This window comes from Epargyreus clarus, unplaced genomic scaffold, assembly GCF_041222505.1.
Source record: "Epargyreus clarus isolate Ecla_fem2 unplaced genomic scaffold, WU_Ecla_fem_2.2 ptg000015l, whole genome shotgun sequence".
NCBI classification, from domain to species: Eukaryota; Metazoa; Arthropoda; class Insecta; order Lepidoptera; family Hesperiidae; genus Epargyreus; species Epargyreus clarus.
Genome location: NW_027332223.1, coordinates 4,869,044 through 4,883,335, shown reverse-complemented (window position 1 = coordinate 4,883,335; position 14,292 = coordinate 4,869,044). Strand labels below are relative to the sequence as shown.

Sequence of the window (14,292 nt, the reverse complement as noted above, 5' to 3'; positions counted from 1 at the left end):
TATTCACAGATTACATATATGGAAGACATTTTATATGCTACGGAATTTATTAATATTAATAATATTAGAAGTACAATAAGGCTGGCCCTAGACCTACAATAACATTGTACAATACTTTTTAGTGAGCAATATGATTGAAAGGCTCTCTGACTCCAAACGAGCAATTATATTGCACTATAATACGAACTGCCCAGTTTTCGTGTTCAGTCGGAGAATAGTATTGATTGAGAATAGTTTCTCTATATAATAATACTCTATGGAATAGTTCTCCCCATAACGAAACACCTTGTGGAGTGGCGTTAGATGTACTGTACATTCAAAAAGTGATCTATAAAGAAAATATTTTTAATAAAAAAATATTTGATTTGACTGAGTAAAAATATTGCGCAATACTGACTGACTCTACAGATGCAATAAAAAATATGGTGCAATAGAAATTAAACTCGCTTAAACTTGCAATTGCAATTTTCAATATTAACCCTAAACCATCAATAATATTGCACAATTCCCAGTATTGCCCAATATAATTGGGTACTTGACAGTTATAACAATAAAATATGAAATATATCCAATATGATAGCTTATAAGTAAACATAAATTATGCAGTATTTAGTTTAATTTTTAATACGTTCTAAGTATTTTAATTTTTTAAAAGAAATTTTCGATTTTTTATCTGTGGATTTTAAATCCCAAAACGGCGACAGTGCTGCCTTAAATGTCAGGTGACGTCACTACATGCATAATAAACAAGACAAATAAAAATGATATCGTTTGCTGTTAGAGTTGGTTGAATTTATGTTGTGAACCGAAATGAATCCACAGTATATTAAAGCTGATAGCGTGAATCTGCTTAAAGAAGATATACAATGCAATGAATAAAAATGAATACAAAAACTTCCGTGAAATAACCTATGGAAATCACAAATAAACAACGTAAGTAAAATATTCTTTATATTTACATTTAATCATTTCGGACAGTTAAAACATTTCTTAACCGATTTCCGATAGAAGAAAGGTTGTCTTTAAGTGATTATCAAGCTTTTTAAACTATACTTATATTCTTATGTGAACTGCTCTAAGGTTATTTATTGGTTATATTTATATTTTCAGATCTTCGCGACACTCGTATAGTAACGACGCTATAGGGTATGTGCAGTTTAAGAGGCAGGCAAGTTTGTATTTCATGAAAAGTAAAAGTTGCCCTGAATACAAGGTACATCAAAAGTCATGCTCAGTGTCCATGACTGTATATGAAAAACAAAGTATTATTAAATGTGATGACTGTCCTGCCTCCCAAGGATGCAGCAAACATGATTTAATGTGGAGTCATAGAAAGTGAGGAACCAAAAGTATCAAAGGTAGTCAGCACTCTGAAGTACATAAAGTAAAGGAAATGGGAAATAGTAGTTCTTTACTTGAGTAACAAGATGAAGGAAGGAAAAAGACCATACAGTTGCTGTTATTGCACTACAGATTTCTCAAAATGACAATGATAAAAATTATATATCTAGTTGTTACAGAAAATAATTTTAAAAATGAAGAAAGTAAACACTCAAGCAGCACAAAAATTCAGCTTAGCAAGAGCTTCAATATACAAGAAAATAACAGCTTCAAAATGCTTTGAGGTTATCTGTAGTAAATATTGTAAATGTAACATATAATGATAAATATATACAAAAGTTCTATGGTGTGTACTCAATAATAGACCCATATAAACCTAACAAACAAAGCAGTCGGTTAATAAAAGATTAAAATTAGCAAATCATGTATTTTTAATTATACAGTCCTGTAAGTTAATCCGTGCACAAGTAATAATAACTCAGTCATCGAAATATTTTGTTTCTTATTAATTACAGAATGAGGCCTTAAAATAGAGAATTCTCGTAGACGTCTTTTAATTCATTTATTCTATTCTTAACTAATACTATTCTAACTCTATTCTTATTGTAGACATCTTTAAAATATATGAATACTTTAACATGCTGTTTTGTTCTGATTACATCCGGGTTTGTTGATTTAGAGTATAGGAATCACTCCTTATTCTTTTTTCTCATTAATACTTCTATTATATGTTTGAATCCTCTGTCTGCAAGTTCTGTTAACGTTTATGAGATTTCGGTTTAGGAACGTGTATAAGCAAATTTGTTAGGATATTTAGCGATCGTACTTGTACACATCGTCACTGCACACGTCTTATAACTTGTCATTTACTTCAATTTTAGTTATAAGAGCTAAATAACTCCCTATTTTCTTCCGAGCGTTGTTTGTTTACAGTATAATGACGTTTCGCCACAAAATGACACTTGACCGCCTGATTTAACGCGACGTTCCGTTCACCGTAAAGTAACTTTGTTTTTTATTAATAAATAGCCCTTTTTTCGAAAAAGTGATCAATGAAAGGCATATATAATACGTATACTAATTCATTACAACACTTTCCCAAAAAGTGTCAAGTAGCCAATTGACCAGTTAGGCGGCCTCTAAGAAATCTTATAGATTTGGTGCAATCATGTTCCTTGGACAGGACGCTTTTGTTTTCATAAATTCCAAATTTACCAGACATACAAATATTTTTATGCAACATCATGCCATAACGTATAGATGCCTACGATGTTGCTATGCCAATCTTTTATGATGCAAAAGTATTAATAAGTAGTCTGTGGATTAAGATGACTGTCAAATTTTCTTTCGTACTTCATACGAATTTGATACGAATACAAGAATAACAAGAAGCTAGCATTACAAAGTAATCATATAAACCGGTCATTATTTTCTGTTGGAATTCATTTAACCGGTAGCTTATTATATATAGCATCATATTAGTGTTGTGATTGTAACTGCACTTACCTCTAAAAATGCCTAGTCAAGAAGTTGTCACCACAAAGGTAGTGGTTCACCCGCTGGTGCTGTTGAGCGTCGTGGACCATTTCAACCGTATGGGCAAGATAGGTAACCAAAAGAGAGTCGTAGGCGTTCTATTGGGATGCTGGAGAGCCAAGGGCGTCTTGGACGTTTCAAACAGTTTTGCAGGTTAGTTACTTCGTTTGGTTGATTCACTTTCAATGTATTACCTACTTTTTCACTTTCTAGAATAATATTCATACATAAAAGAGTACATAGACCCAAAATAGAATAACGCCATCATAGCCGTAAGTTACAACTCTGACTGAGAATCGAATCCGGGACCCTCTCCATGACGGGCGGCTAACGTGAATTAGTACCAGAGCCCACTCTTCAACAAAGCTACTGTATTTTCTCATCAAAACGTTCTATCATTTTATTACATTTATTATGTGCAATCTATGCACAGTCACTGACTAACACCTTTCAGTGACATAGTGTTGTACTACTTATTGGCACTAAACATTAATATCAACAGTATAATAAACATAAATAATAAACGCATTCTACACTCACAGCCCCACACTAGGATTCCTGTGTCGTGGGTGACATGGACACACACATGGACAAATACACAAACACCCAGACCCAGAAACAGAACTCTAAATTCATCATTTAGATATCTGTCTGGCCGGGGATCGAACCCGGGACTCATTGCGTGTCAGACCGGTATGGTGACCGCTCCGCTATGCGAGTCGTCAGTATTGTAAACTTATTTTTTTTAGAAACATTAGTTACATCAAAATGAAAATCTTTTCATACAGAGAAGTGATAAAAGAAACTATAATGCACATCTTAAAAAAAAAGAAACTTAGAAGATTCTAACGAGTTATTTTTATTAATTCCAGTACCGTTTGACGAGGATGACAAAGACAAGTCTGTCTGGTTCCTGGACCATGACTACTTGGAGAACATGTACGGCATGTTCAAGAAGGTCAATGCAAGAGAAAAGGTGGTAGGCTGGTACCACACCGGCCCAAAGCTACATCAGAATGATGTCTCCATTAATGAACTGATACGGCGTTACTGCCCCAATTCGGTTCTAGTTATCATCGATGCTAAGCCAAAAGATCTCGGTTTACCCACTGAAGCGTACCAAGCAGTGGAGGAAGTCCATGACGATGGTAGTCCAACAACAAGAACATTTGAACACGTGCCTAGTGAAATCGGGGCTGAAGAGGCAGAAGAAGTTGGTGTTGAGCATCTCCTGAGAGACATCAAGGATACAACAGTTGGGAGTCTCTCCCAACGCATTACCAACCAATTGCTAGGTCTAAAAGGCTTACACTCCCAGTTAAGTGAGATCAGGGATTACCTCATCCAAGTCGGACAAGGGCAATTACCAATGAACCACCAAATCATCTACCAACTCCAAGATATCTTTAACCTTCTGCCAGATATTTTCAATGATAACTTTATTGATAATTTGTACATCAAGACCAATGATCAATCTCTTGTTGTATATCTAGCTGCTCTCGTCAGATCAATAATTGCTCTGCATAATCTAATTAACAACAAGATCACTAATAGAGATGCCGAAGAAGGCAAAAAAGAAGAAGCGAAAGATAAGAAAGAAAAGAAAGATAAAGATGATAAAGAGGAAAAGAAAAGTGATGACAAAACAAAATCAGAGAAAAAAGAAAAGGAAGAGAAGAAAAAGTAACATAGAATTTTAAAATAGCTTAAGTTGTTTGTAATGCTCTATTATTTTAAATAAACTGTATCACTAATTCCATATGATATCTTTTAATTGGACCACAATCTTATTTAAAATCAAGTTCCTTGTAATAGAAATCACTTGATGTTATCTTTTAAGATTGAAATGACCAATACCATCTTAAGTGTCCATTGAGTATTACATACTCAAAGCGACTTATTAAGCGCGATATTTATCATATAACACTATCTTAAAATATTTGTGATAACACATTATCAGTATACAATATGATAGATTATCGGGAACATTGATAACTGTTTGATAGTCTACCTGGGGCGGTCGTATCGTATTTATGTGTGGTGGACAATGGATATAACAAAAATTAAATCATAAAAGTGTTAAAAATGGCGGACCGGATACCCCTATCGGTAAGTAGATAAAGTAGTTGTAAAGTATTGATAGAGGAGGTAGGACCCCAGTTTCTGCTTTCGTAGCTATAAAGGTGACGCACGTATTTATGATGGCTGCAAGTAGCGGTACTTCACACGGCTGTAGTGCTTCCGCAGTGTTTTTATGTCCGAACTGAAGGGCAAATTGGATGATGTAAGGCAGATTGTACTTGGGGGTAGCGAATAGTAAAGCAGTTACAGACATTTAATAGGTCCGCAATTTGTGTTGATCGTAAAGTTAGTCCCAGTCGGAAATTGGATAAACGATCACTATTGGCAACCAGAGAAGGCGATAAATCGATTCTAGTTTTAATCATAAGATACCATTCGTAATCCTTGTCTAAATCCTCTATAGCTGAAACTTCCGAAAATAATTGGTCATTCACTCGTAACTTCCTCCGCCCATTCGTATTAGAACAAGATAGGAAAGTATGTTTCCCCAGTTGTAGAAAAAGAACTTGCATTTAAAAGAGTTGCAGCCATGGGCAGCAGTGACCACGTAACATTCGAAGTAGGGCCTGCTTAAATTCGCCAGTCAGCTTTATTTCTATCTCTATATGGATTAATCCAATATTATTTAAATAAAGCAATTTGGGCTGTAATTATATGAAAATAACATTAACTTTTTATGTAATTTTAGGAGCTGGTCTGGTTAAAACCAGAGGGGCAGTCCGAATTCGACATACCGATTGCGGTAAAGATATTAAATCGTTCTGGCGGTAAAATCCATGTACAAGATGATGACGGCAAAGTATACTCGACATCGGTTCAGAATGTGCTCAAGCCACTACATATTACATCGAACAGCACCACTGGAGTGGAAGACATGATCACGCTGGCTGAACTACAAGAACACACAATTTTGCGCAACCTACATATACGCTACAACCAACAACTTATTTACGTAAGTTCTTCGACGTAAGTTGTAATTAGATTCTTAAGTTCTTAGATAGTATCATTACTGTTTTATCGTGAGGAGATTTAGGGCAAATAGTTTGACTGCGTAGTGGTTACAAGATTCTAATTAACATACTATATATATAGATATTTATTTATCGTGAGCCCTTCGATCACTTATTAGTGATCGAAGCGCGAGCCCCACAGAATGAACCTCAGGACCATGTCAGGCAGGCAAAATGATCATGAGCATTTGGCTTACTTACGATCGTATTAATATGCCCAAAATACCTAATTATTTATTTTCTGATTCCTCTAAAGCACTGTTCTTAAAGTATGCACGCTTTTATAATGGTTTAGATAGTATGGGTATTGAACTATTTCAATACCTATGTATTTCGGTATGGTTGTGGGTGTTATTTTTTAAACATACCGTTCTCCCTTTCAGACATACACAGGTTCAATGTTGATAGCCATTAATCCCTACGAAATCCTACCAATCTACACAATGGACCAAATACACTTCTACCAAGACCGAAGTATAGGGGATATACCGCCACATATATTCGCTATTGGAGAAGACTCATATCGAGTACTATTAGAAACGTCCTCCAACCAGTGTATCGTGATAAGGTAATATCATTATCAAGTCATACTTAAGTCATTAGAACATACCTACATTTTTATATATTAGTACAAAAAGATTTCTGTGTATCGATATATACATTGAACGTTAGTACAGAAATAAAATAATGATATAATATACTGCGTATAAGTATGATATACAATGTAAACCGGTTTATGTTTGTTTTCTAATCTATTTCAATTTCTAGCGGAGAAAGTGGTGCTGGGAAAACAGAAAGTACCAAATTATTACTACAATACCTAGCCGCAGCTAGTGGAAAACACTCATGGATTGAACAACAAATCCAAGAAACAAACCCGATATTAGAAGCTTTTGGGAACGCTAAAACAGTAAAAAATGATAATTCGTCTAGATTTGGTAAATACATTAACATTTACTTCAGTCGGGAAGGAATCATAGAAGGAGGTAATATTGACCAGTATCTCTTGGAGAAGTCGCGAATAGTAATGCAGAACAAAGGCGAAAGGAACTATCACATATTTTATTCGCTTGTTAACGGTTTGACGCCTGAAGAAAAGAAAAAGTTGGAACTAGGTCGTCCATCAGATTACGATTATTTGACTTCAGGGAATATGATCACTTGTGACGGAAGAGACGATGCCTTAGAATTTTCTGATATTAGATCAGCGTTCAAAGTGCTCAATTTCGCAGATAATGAAGTATGGGGGATATTCAGTCTGCTAGCGGCAATACTGCATCTGGGGAATTTGAAATTCAAATCTTTTAACTTTAACAACATAGAATCATCTGAAGTATCCGACCCAATCAATGCTAATAGAATTGCTACACTGCTCGGTGTGAATAAATCAAAGCTGTGTGATTCTTTGACGCGAAAGACTTTAGTAGCACAAGGAGATAAGGTGATTTCTACCTTATCCGCAGCAGCCGCAGTGGAGGGCAGAGATGCGCTTGTGAAAGCGATTTACGGACATATTTTTGAACACATAGTTGAGGTTATTAACAGAACATTACACCAAGAACAGCAGCTTTCCAGTGGATTCGTCGGTATTTTAGATATTTTTGGCTTCGAAAATTTTGATACTAATAGTTTTGAGCAGCTCTGCATAAATTATGCTAATGAAAATTTGCAACAGTTCTTCGTGAGGCACATATTTAAATTAGAACAAGAACAGTACGCAAAAGAAGGGATAACTTGGACGAACATAAATTACGTAGATAATCAACAAAATCTTGATTTGATTGGGCTGAAGCCGATGAACTTGCTCTCACTTATCGACGAAGAATCGAGGTTTCCCAAAGGAACAGACATAACTTTGTTGTCGAAATTAAACAACAACCATAGCACCAAGTCTTGTTACATCTCTCCAAAATCTACACACGAACACAGATTTGGAGTAAATCATTTCGCTGGAGATGTATATTATGAAGTCCAAGGTTCGTACGATATCTTCTTTATATTCTAGTAATTTGTAAACATGTTGTAAATATGGTAAGACATTATTTCAGCAATGTTTATAAAATTATTGATTTCAGGTTTCTTGGATAAAAACAGAGACATGCTTACTACTGATATTAAAGAAATGATACTAGATTCGAGTAATCCTTTCTTGAAAAACATATTTCCTATGGGTTCCGTTTCTTCTCACAGTGGAAATCGTAAGAACGTGTCCTTAAGTTATCAGTTCAAAACCTCCCTCGATGCTCTTATGAAGAGCCTCTACGCCTGTCATCCATTTTTTGTGAGGTGTATTAAACCCAATGAATTCAAAAAGCCAAGGGTATGTACAGCATCTAAAGAAATTATATTCATTTCACCCAAGTGCCATATGTTAATCTTGAGTTTATTTACAGCTTTTCGACCGAGGCCTGTGTGTTCGTCAGCTTCGATACGCTGGCTTAATGGAAACGGCAAAAATAAGACAAGCCGGCTACCCTATCCGGTACTCATATTCCGAATTTGTACATCGGTATCGCCTTGTCGTTGCTGGCATACCGCCAGCAGAGAAAACAGATTGCAAGAGTGCAACAAAGAAAATCTGTACTGAAATTTTGAAAGATCAAGAATTCCGACTCGGTCACACGAAAGTATTCTTGAAGGATTACCACGATTCCATTCTCGAGGAGATCAGACACAATAAGATTTTATCAACTGTTATAAAAGTTCAGGCGAATGCTAGAAGATTCATACACAGATTACGGTTCTTGCGTTTGCGGGCTGCTGCCCTTTATATACAAAAGCATTACCGTGCACGTGGGTATAGGCAGCGATACCTCGTAATGCGGAGAGGTTACCTGCGATTACAAGCGACAATAAAATCCAAAGAATTGAGAAGAACCTTTATAAATCTGAGAAAGTTCTTTAAGAATATGCAAGCCCATGCGAGAGGGTATCTTGTGAGGAAATTGGTTACCGAGAAAGGCCATATAATTAAGGCGAAATTAGCACAATTCAAGAAAGAGAAAGAAGAAAGTCAAAGTAACTCGAAAACTACAGAAGATGAATATGAAAAGAAGTACACGGAACTCATGAGATCAATTTGGATTGTTAAGGACATCGTTATTGAGAACAACGTGCAGAATACGACCGTGATTGACGACAGATATGTCGATGATGTCTTCGGCTTCCTCAAAGATACTGCAACTCCCGCGGGCACCGTGAGAGGAGTTGGATTTGGAATGGTAAGTTTTTAAACGTCTTTTTATGTTTTACTAATTCTTCAATTGTATAAGCGTTCAAATCGTAACACAAGATCATCACATAGTAAACTTACTCACTTTTTTGGAAGAATGCTCATCAATGTAAAAATCGAATACTTCATTTGAAATTGTAAAAGACTTAAAATTAAAAAAATGTAAAATAATTCATTAAATGTTTTAGGTACCAGCTCTGCACAATGCACGTATTTTCATTTGTATTTACTCATTCATGTTTTAGGCAACACCCGAGAAGCCTCCATTATCAGCTGTCATACCATTACCTCAGGAGCCGGAAGACGAACCGTTTGACGAGTTCAACTTTAGAAAATTTGCGGCGACTTATTTTACAGGAAATATGAGTCATCAGTATTCTAGAAGACCATTAAAACATTCTCTTCTTGAAATGCCTTCTCCCATGGACAAAATAGCTGCTCAAGCTCTCTGGATCACCATACTGAGATTTATGGGTGATATGTCGGAACCTAAATATGTGGATGATAAAATTGACAATATACCAATCATGACCAAATTGACGGACACTCTTGGTCGGGCTTTTCAAAAGAGTAAGGAATTTGAAGTGAGTAGTCGTTATATTTGGATATCTTCAAACTATATAGTAGCAAACGTTTGGAACATATTTATAGCTGGTACTACCAAAGCGAGTACACAACCGTATTAATTTTAAAATATCGCTCACGACTTAATTATTTAATATGTAAATCAAAAGCATTTAAAGAAACACGCAGGTTTTGAAATGTAAATACTAGTAATATCGTATCAACCAATTTGTTCAATTTAGTTTTAACGATGTCCCCAACCTTTATCATTTCTCTGCTAGGCCTGCCTTAAAAAGAAGTTTTGCTATAGATACCGCAATTAGTTCTACCAGTTGCAGACCATTTCTTAATTGAGGAGTGAGGTTCTATAATGTTATTAGACAATACGTCGTGTGGCTGTTAACTAAACAATTTAAAAACAAAATATCAACTTTTCAGAACTTTTTAGCAAATGATAGTCACCAAGGCAAATCGAAAAAGATTATACAAAATACACTAAAAAGGCAAACAAAGTTAAATGAGAATTTCGTTAAAACATTAATGAACGATGAACTATCAAATGAAATGTATAATACTTGGTTGAACGCCCGACGAAGCACTAATTTGGAGAAACTACATTTCATCATTGGTCACGGCATCATACGAAAGGAATTAAGGTAATTAACTTAAAATAGGGGAATACCTGTTCAATGTTTTTGTTGATTTAAACCAGCCTTATCAAAATTAATATCTGTAGACGCAATAAAAATGTAGGTAGGTACAGACATTGCTAAATGTATATGATATGTGCCTACACCATAAATATTTATGAAGCCTTCGTTACTAATGCTTGTTTCAGATAAACTATATTTTTTATCTAATTTTCCGCTACTAAAAGTGTACGTTTGATTATTACAGGGACGAGATATTCTGCCAATTGTGCAAGCAACTTACAAACAATCCATCAAAGGCGTCACATGCTCGAGGATGGATTCTGTTATCACTGTGTATAGGTTGTTTCCCGCCCTCAGAGAGATTTGTTAAATACTTACGTTCGTTCATAAGAGAGGGGCCACCAGGGTACGCGCCATATTGTGAAGGCAGACTTTTAAGAACGTTTAAAAATGGAGCCCGCACTCAACCTCCTAGCTGGCTAGAATTACAAGCAACTAAAACAAAGAAACCAATCCTTCTCACAGTCACTTTGATGGATGAATCGATGAAGACTGTGCAATCAGATTCAGCCACAACTTCAGAAGAAATCTGTCAGCAGATAGCCGATAATATTGAATTGACAGACGCGTTTGGTTTCTCATTATACATAACACTATACGACAAAGTTCTCTCATTAGGAAGTGAAGGCGAGCATATTATGGATGCGATATCTCAGTGTGAACAATTCGCTAGAGAACAAGGTACTCCAGAGAAGAACGCGCCATGGAGGCTGTTTTACCGAAAAGAAGTTTTTACACCATGGCATAACCCGGCTGATGATCCAGTGGCCACAAACCTTATATATCATCAAGTAGCCAAGGGCGTGAAATTTGGAGAATACAGATGTGATTCTGAAAAGGACTTGGCTATCATAGCCGCCCAACAACACTATGTCGAATATGGGCACCGGATAGATCCAAATGTATTAAGAAAAGTAATCGTTAACTACATACCGAACCACTTCATACAGTCAAATGATGCAGCTTTGACTAAATGGGAACATCTCGTTACGAAATCATTCGAGTCCTCACAAAGTATTCAATCAAAAATAGATCCTTTGAGATGCAAAGAGGACATCGTTATTTACGCAAAACTGAAGTGGCCAATGTTGTTCTCCAGATTTTTCGAAGCTATTAAAGTGAAAGGAGAAAGTATCAACAAAGACCTTGTCATCGTAGCAGTTAACTGGACTGGAATATACATTGTGGATCAACTAGAACACATCCTACTCGAAATATCATATCCAGAAGTGACTTACGTTGCTTACAGTGACGTGGAAGAGTTCGAAAACATTGGAAGTATAACAATAAGAACAATACAACAAGAAGAATTTGTCTTCCAGAGCGTAGATGCGAATGAAATGAGCTCACTTATCATATACCTTATTGATGGTTTAAAGAGGCGATCCACTTATGTGATTGCTCAAAGTGATTCACAAGGATTTAGTGACGCAGCGTCATTCTTGCAATACAAAACGGGAGATCTCATTACATTACTACAGGACTGCACTGGAGAGACCTTGATGCATTCTACATGGGGACACGGCCTGTGTAATGGTAACGAAGGACTATTTCCGACTGAACAGGTATATATACTCCCTACAATAACCATGCCAACCAATTCAATTCTTGAAGTATTTAAAAAAGGCAAGGTGAATAATGACAAAAAGTCCCAGTCAAAATACAATACTATGCAACGAAAGAGAATGTATACTCTTGAAAAATACGCGAAGGAACATTTTAGGGAAAACATTGACATAAATACGACAATATCAAGACAGACAACGTTAACGACGGCGAAGAAGGCAATTACAGCCGATCTTTGGGCTTATACCAGGGAACCGATCCGTAAACCTTTACTAAAAAAATTAACAAATGACGATGATCTTATGAAAAAAGCCATTGCATGTTTCTATGGTATTCTTAAATACATGGGAGATATGCCAACTCCAAAGCCAAGATCCTCGACTGAATATACAGATGAGATATTTATACCAGCTGTAACCGACGCCAATTTAAGAGATGAAGTTTATTGTCAAATTATGAAGCAGTTAACGAATAACAGGATACAGCTTAGCGAAGAAAGGGGATGGGAGTTATTATGGCTCGCTACAGGCGTCTTTGCATGTGGCCCTGTCCTACTAAAGGAACTGGTAGAGTTCCTAAAGACAAGACCGCACCCTATAGCAAAGGAATGCTTGAAGCGTGTTTTCAAAACGCAGAAAAATGGACCGAGGCTATATGCACCATACGTAGTCGAGGTTGAAGCTATTCAACACAGGAGCATGCAAATTTATCACAAAGTCTGTTTCCCCGATGACACTGACGAAGCGTTTGAGGTGGATTCCTCCACAAAGGCGAGAGATCTTTGTGAACAAATTACTGGACGACTTAATCTGAAAAACAGTGACGGTTTTAGCTTGTTCGTCAAAATAGTGGACAAAGTTTTCTCCGTTCCCGATAATTATTACTTCTTCGACTTCGTGCATGAGCTTGTTGAATGGATGAAGCAGACGCGGCCCACACGAGGAGGTATGTGCTTTTGAATTTTTATTTTATAAATCCTTATAAAGATAGAATATTATTTACATTAATATAAATGCATAATATGTTCCTGTATATGATAAGAAGTCCCCAACATTATGTTTCTATAACTATTGGTCGTTAAATATTTTAATAATGAGTTTGCTGACTTCCTCGTATTTTAGTGTACATTGATTGTTTTATTATTCAATTATATTTTATTATTAAACTTTTTTATTGCAGCTACAAATGTGCAAATAAATTACCAAATATTCTTCATGAAAAAACTGTGGATCAATACCGTTCCTGGAAAAGATAAAAATGCAGATAACATTTTCTACTTTCCGCAAGAACTCCCGAAATATCTGCGGGGCTACCATAAAACATCCAAACAGGATCTGGTAGAATTAGCTGCCCTTGTGTACAGGTCCAGATTTGGTAACGATCAGGCACTTTTACCACAAGTGACTCAAATGCTTGATGACTTAATTCCTTCAGATATGATCAGCATCCAATCGAAAACGCAGTGGAAATCAACTATTGCGAACGCTTATCTTAAACATGGCCCGATGTCAGAAAACGAAGCAAAGGAGAACTTTCTTAAGAAAATTTTTCAATGGCCAACATTTGGTACGGCGTTTTTCGAAGTGAAGCAAACTTCCGATCCGTCTTACCCCGAGCTGGTGGTAATAGGTATAAATAGAAATGGAGTTAGCGTTATACATCCACAAAGTAGGGTACGTGCAATATTTTTTTTGTTCTCATTCTCACTTACTGATAAATCGGAAATAGTATGACAAGTTAAATGACTATATATCAAGAACAATTCCGTGCTTCAGACGATTGAATCTTTCCAAAACGAGGCTATCGATTCGTGCATTTATATCCTAATTACGTAAAAAAGTGTTGACTATAATTAATTAATCATTTTCATTTCAGGAAATTTTAGTCACTCATCCATTTTCTCAGCTGTCCAACTGGTCCTCGGGAAATACTTTCTTCCATATGACAATGGGCAATTTTCTCCGTGGGACAAAAATTCTCTGTGAAACATCCCTAGGATATAAGATGGATGATCTCATATCGTCATATATCGCAGTTTTGCGGCAATCAATTAAGCAAAGACCAAGAAATGTACAAAATTAGGTATTTACAGTATAAAAAGAAGTAGAATGGAATCATGGTTCACGTAAAATAAAATTCTTGTAAATAATCATAGGAGGTTTTATTTATGAATATTATAATGACTTGTGTTAAATTTAGTTTGATTGCTGGCTAATAATAGCTGATTGGATTTCTTCTTTCTTTCTTC

General features: G+C 35.9%; 2 protein-coding genes and 1 long non-coding RNA gene across 3 annotated transcripts; all 3 read left to right on the top strand.

The window, feature by feature from the left end:
- The first annotated feature begins 529 nt into the window (after positions 1 to 529).
- On the top strand, positions 530 to 1,762 carry LOC140747667 (uncharacterized). The gene is made up of 2 exons (XR_012102892.1): positions 530 to 933; positions 1,111 to 1,762. It is a non-coding gene; the product is annotated as an uncharacterized LOC140747667 (long non-coding RNA).
- An 887-nt stretch (positions 1,763 to 2,649) lies between these two features.
- Rpn8 (regulatory particle non-ATPase 8) lies at positions 2,650 to 4,636 on the top strand. Its single transcript, XM_073080196.1, has 2 exons — positions 2,650 to 3,030; positions 3,750 to 4,636. Exons 1-2 carry the CDS (start codon positions 2,856 to 2,858, stop codon positions 4,562 to 4,564), a joined length of 990 nt encoding a protein of 329 aa, XP_072936297.1. The 5' UTR covers positions 2,650 to 2,855; the 3' UTR covers positions 4,565 to 4,636.
- Positions 4,637 to 4,741: 105 nt separating this feature from the next.
- On the top strand, positions 4,742 to 14,196 carry LOC140747665 (myosin-VIIa). Its single transcript, XM_073080195.1, has 11 exons — positions 4,742 to 4,986; positions 5,648 to 5,911; positions 6,353 to 6,537; positions 6,738 to 7,945; positions 8,045 to 8,289; positions 8,363 to 9,190; positions 9,447 to 9,785; positions 10,204 to 10,421; positions 10,663 to 12,989; positions 13,224 to 13,717; positions 13,920 to 14,196. The coding sequence occupies exons 1-11, from the start codon at positions 4,963 to 4,965 to the stop codon at positions 14,124 to 14,126; spliced, it is 6,339 nt and encodes a 2,112-aa protein (XP_072936296.1). The 5' UTR covers positions 4,742 to 4,962; the 3' UTR covers positions 14,127 to 14,196.
- Positions 14,197 to 14,292: the final 96 nt, after the last annotated feature.